We start from the raw sequence: 3,341 nt of genomic DNA, 5'->3' as shown, positions 1-3,341 counted from the left end.
TCAGCTGTAAATGAGTATGTGGTTGGGCAGCTTAGAATAGTTGAATGTTATCTGTTAGCGCCGAAATGGCAGCTCCGACTATATGCTCCCCAGCGTGTTGAGAAAGGTATTGGCTGGTTGGAAAGGCCCTATAACCACGGATAATAATTTATGAACCGCTTTGAGACGACCTATGAACTAGGTTATGATAAAGCGGCATATAAGAACCTCGAATTATTATTATTATTATTATAGTTACTATTGCTATTAGTCAGTTAAAAATATAAAATACATTCCGAGGGGATAAGTAAATTACAGTCATTGGTAAGTATTAACAACAAACATTTCATTGCATTGATACCAGTTTTGTTTCATCATTTCAAAAGATTAACCAACATGGCAGCAAATTGTTTTTAGTTTTGAGGGCGGTTTTAAAGAATGCTTTTAAGTTTTCGAAAATGTCAATCAATATGTGAAATGAATAAAACAATTGAGAAACTTTAATATTTTACTAAAAAGGTTTCACTACAAGTGTACTTAAATTTATAAGAAGCATTCGATAAGAATTCCTTTTAAACATGTGCCTGGGCAGTGGTAGGGTCGATGACGACACGACATACAGCCTGCTGGCCACCTGATCCGAAGTGAAAATGGTCCGGACAGCGGCATATCTGTTGGCCGTCGTTATAATCCTTTCCAGCTGGGATCTTTGTTTTTCCATGGTAACAATTAGGACCTGATATAATGAAATAAAAGAGTACACCAATCACATACTTTAGAGTACTTCTCCATATTGAACAATACAGCAATGCTGTCACTATATAACGTTTTATAAGTGTTACTGTATAGTTGGTTATAGTTGGGGGGGATCTAATCTCGCCTGTATTCGCAGTCACTAACAGTATATGGGAAATTCGTTGTATTACAAAAGAGTCATTTTACAGTTTTTTGTACATATATTGATGCATCAACGATTTCAGAGTAACGTCACTTAAATTATCCATTTTGTGACCCCATCATCTGTGGATTTAGCAAGCAAAACCATGCTAAGTTGTATGACCAAATTGGATATAGTTATCAATATAACCGACTATTTGATAGCAACAGTAGAAGCACAAATTCTAGAAAAAATACACATTCCAATTTTCCCTTACATGGCCTTATATAAACTGTAAATCCCTGGTAATATTCTGTTGGTGGTTAGAGTTCAGAGAAATGTCAGATGACAAAAGATTTCCTCTAGGTTTTTGTCTTCGGATACGACGATGGAAATGCTTATAAACGAATAAGCAAATATGTTACTCACCATTAGGGCACACAGGACAGCAAACATCAGGTTTGTGAACAGCATCTACGCAGGGGCTAAAAAAGCAATCGGCGATTGCGCAGCTTACCCGCCCGGAACGACATTGACAGTGTTCACAGGCTGAGGGTCGAAATGATCCATCTGGATAATGTTTCCCATTATGCATACATCCGTTAGGACGACAAAGAGCATGATGGTCGTCTGTACAACGACAAGTGTTGGCACCAACAACGTGGTCTTTTCCACTAGAAATAGTCACATTTCCAACACGACAGTTAGGTCCTAAAGAAAAGGAAGCATAGAGATAGCTAAGATATATAAAAACTGTAATTCGAAAACAATCGATAAAACTAAGGCAAGGTATGCAGAAATGAAAGATTTGGACGGAGCTCCTTAAACTGTAAAAAGATAATTAGACCAGGTGTTCAAGAAGGATAAGCGTCTTCTGCTTGAACTGTGAATACAAGCATTACAATCTAGGTCATACGTTTTTTTATGATCATACACTTGTATACATGAGCTTCCTAATCTAAAAAGAACAAGATGTTGTTTATCGGAAATGCTGTGTTATAGCCAATTCCTTGACGAATATATTTATTATATTAACACAAGGGATAGAATATTACATATAGCGTACAGCTTATTCATCCTTTTTCTGTATTCCCGGAGCTGATATTAAGTTTGCACTTCACCTGTTCGTGCGTGATTTACGTCCGTTCCTCTGTGGCTGGGTGAGTTTCTAATACTGGAGTCTTATCTTGTGCCCTACTTTATACAGAGTGGTCGTATGTTGTTCTTTTTTAATACCGAAGTATGTCAGAGGTGCGGGAATATCGACTGGTAGCAATGCCTTACCTTGTATCGGATATAATGACATGCTAGATAACTGAAGATGCAGCTGATATAATTCTTAAATATACACGTCTTGATGCTAAATAATTAAACCTTTATTTACAACATTTAAAAGGACCTAGCTGAGTATACTTTACACATTTTACGTCTTTGGCGCATATTTACTGTAAGGTCGCGCAATTCCGCAGGAACACAGCTTAACAAATTTATTTTAGGATTTTTCTATTGAAAAGTTATTGTCTTGCATGAATCCATTGATTTGCAAAGCATCCTTTCAGTATAGTCCACATAAGTCAATCGACCAATTAAAATAAAAAAAGATGATACGAAAAGTATATTATATCCACATAAACTATTTTACTTATCGGGATAGCGTGTAACATTAACGCAGCTTTTTTTCCAGAAGTGCAAAATATTCACAAAGCATTCGTGAATTTTAATGCGTTTGCTAAATTATATCCTTGCGAAATATAAACAGCTTTGTAATATCAATACCGTCGGGACATATGGGACAGCACTTGGTAGGGTCGTTGACAGGATTTACACACGGAATGAAGAAACAGTCTGTGATAGCACAGATAGGTTGGCCTTTGTTTCCACAGAAGCAAGGGGAACACGGATCTCTCTGGAAGCTTTCTCCCGGGCTGTAGTACGTCCCGTTAACTAAACATCTAGCTGTATGAATAGGAGAAGAGGTTGGACCACCATAAATAGCAACGGCACTAAGGGCTACCAAAACCGCTACCAGGGTTCTATCTGCCATCTTGAAGGAACGTTATCGCTGACTGACTCCGTGTCCTTTTACACGAACACAGATAGTCTTATCATTCTGAAGACATTCCGTGACGTCATAAATTGTGATTCAGAAATATGATCAAAATATTATTGACTACATGTCAGAATATGTGGTTGAAGCTATTGTGGGTTTTTTGTCATTGTTTTTCCCATGATGACGTCATATTATAATCTAGAAGCCAGTGACTGACATGATTTTCTGTTTATTAATGACGTCATATTGGGTCAAATTACATAAGTATTTAAAAGAATCGAATCGATTATTTTCATATAGCATTAAGCCTTTCAGTGCTTAATATTAAATACAGATGTAACCGATTTCGTTCATACTTGAATGAATTTAAATAAATCAACGTTTAATGCGTATATTGATTTTCTAAATCTCTGGTCATTATTGATCAAACATAAG

The 3,341-nt window shown here is 36.6% G+C and overlaps 1 protein-coding gene across 1 annotated transcript; it reads right to left on the bottom strand.

Moving 5' to 3' along the window:
- Window positions 1-455: 455 nt before the first annotated feature.
- LOC110441262 (brorin-like) lies at window positions 456-2,939 on the bottom strand. Its single transcript, XM_021484371.1, has 3 exons — window positions 2,633-2,939; window positions 1,286-1,567; window positions 456-715 (listed from the first exon to the last, which is right to left on the bottom strand). The coding sequence occupies exons 1-3, from the start codon at window positions 2,898-2,900 to the stop codon at window positions 552-554; spliced, it is 714 nt and encodes a 237-aa protein (XP_021340046.1). The 5' UTR covers window positions 2,901-2,939; the 3' UTR covers window positions 456-551.
- Between the last annotated feature and the right edge of the window lie 402 nt (window positions 2,940-3,341).

This window comes from Mizuhopecten yessoensis, unplaced genomic scaffold (assembly GCF_002113885.1).
Source record: "Mizuhopecten yessoensis strain PY_sf001 unplaced genomic scaffold, ASM211388v2 scaffold715793, whole genome shotgun sequence".
NCBI classification, from domain to species: Eukaryota; Metazoa; Mollusca; class Bivalvia; order Pectinida; family Pectinidae; genus Mizuhopecten; species Mizuhopecten yessoensis.
Note: the sequence above shows the minus strand (reverse complement) of the source record. Positions and strands in the feature narration are given on the sequence as shown.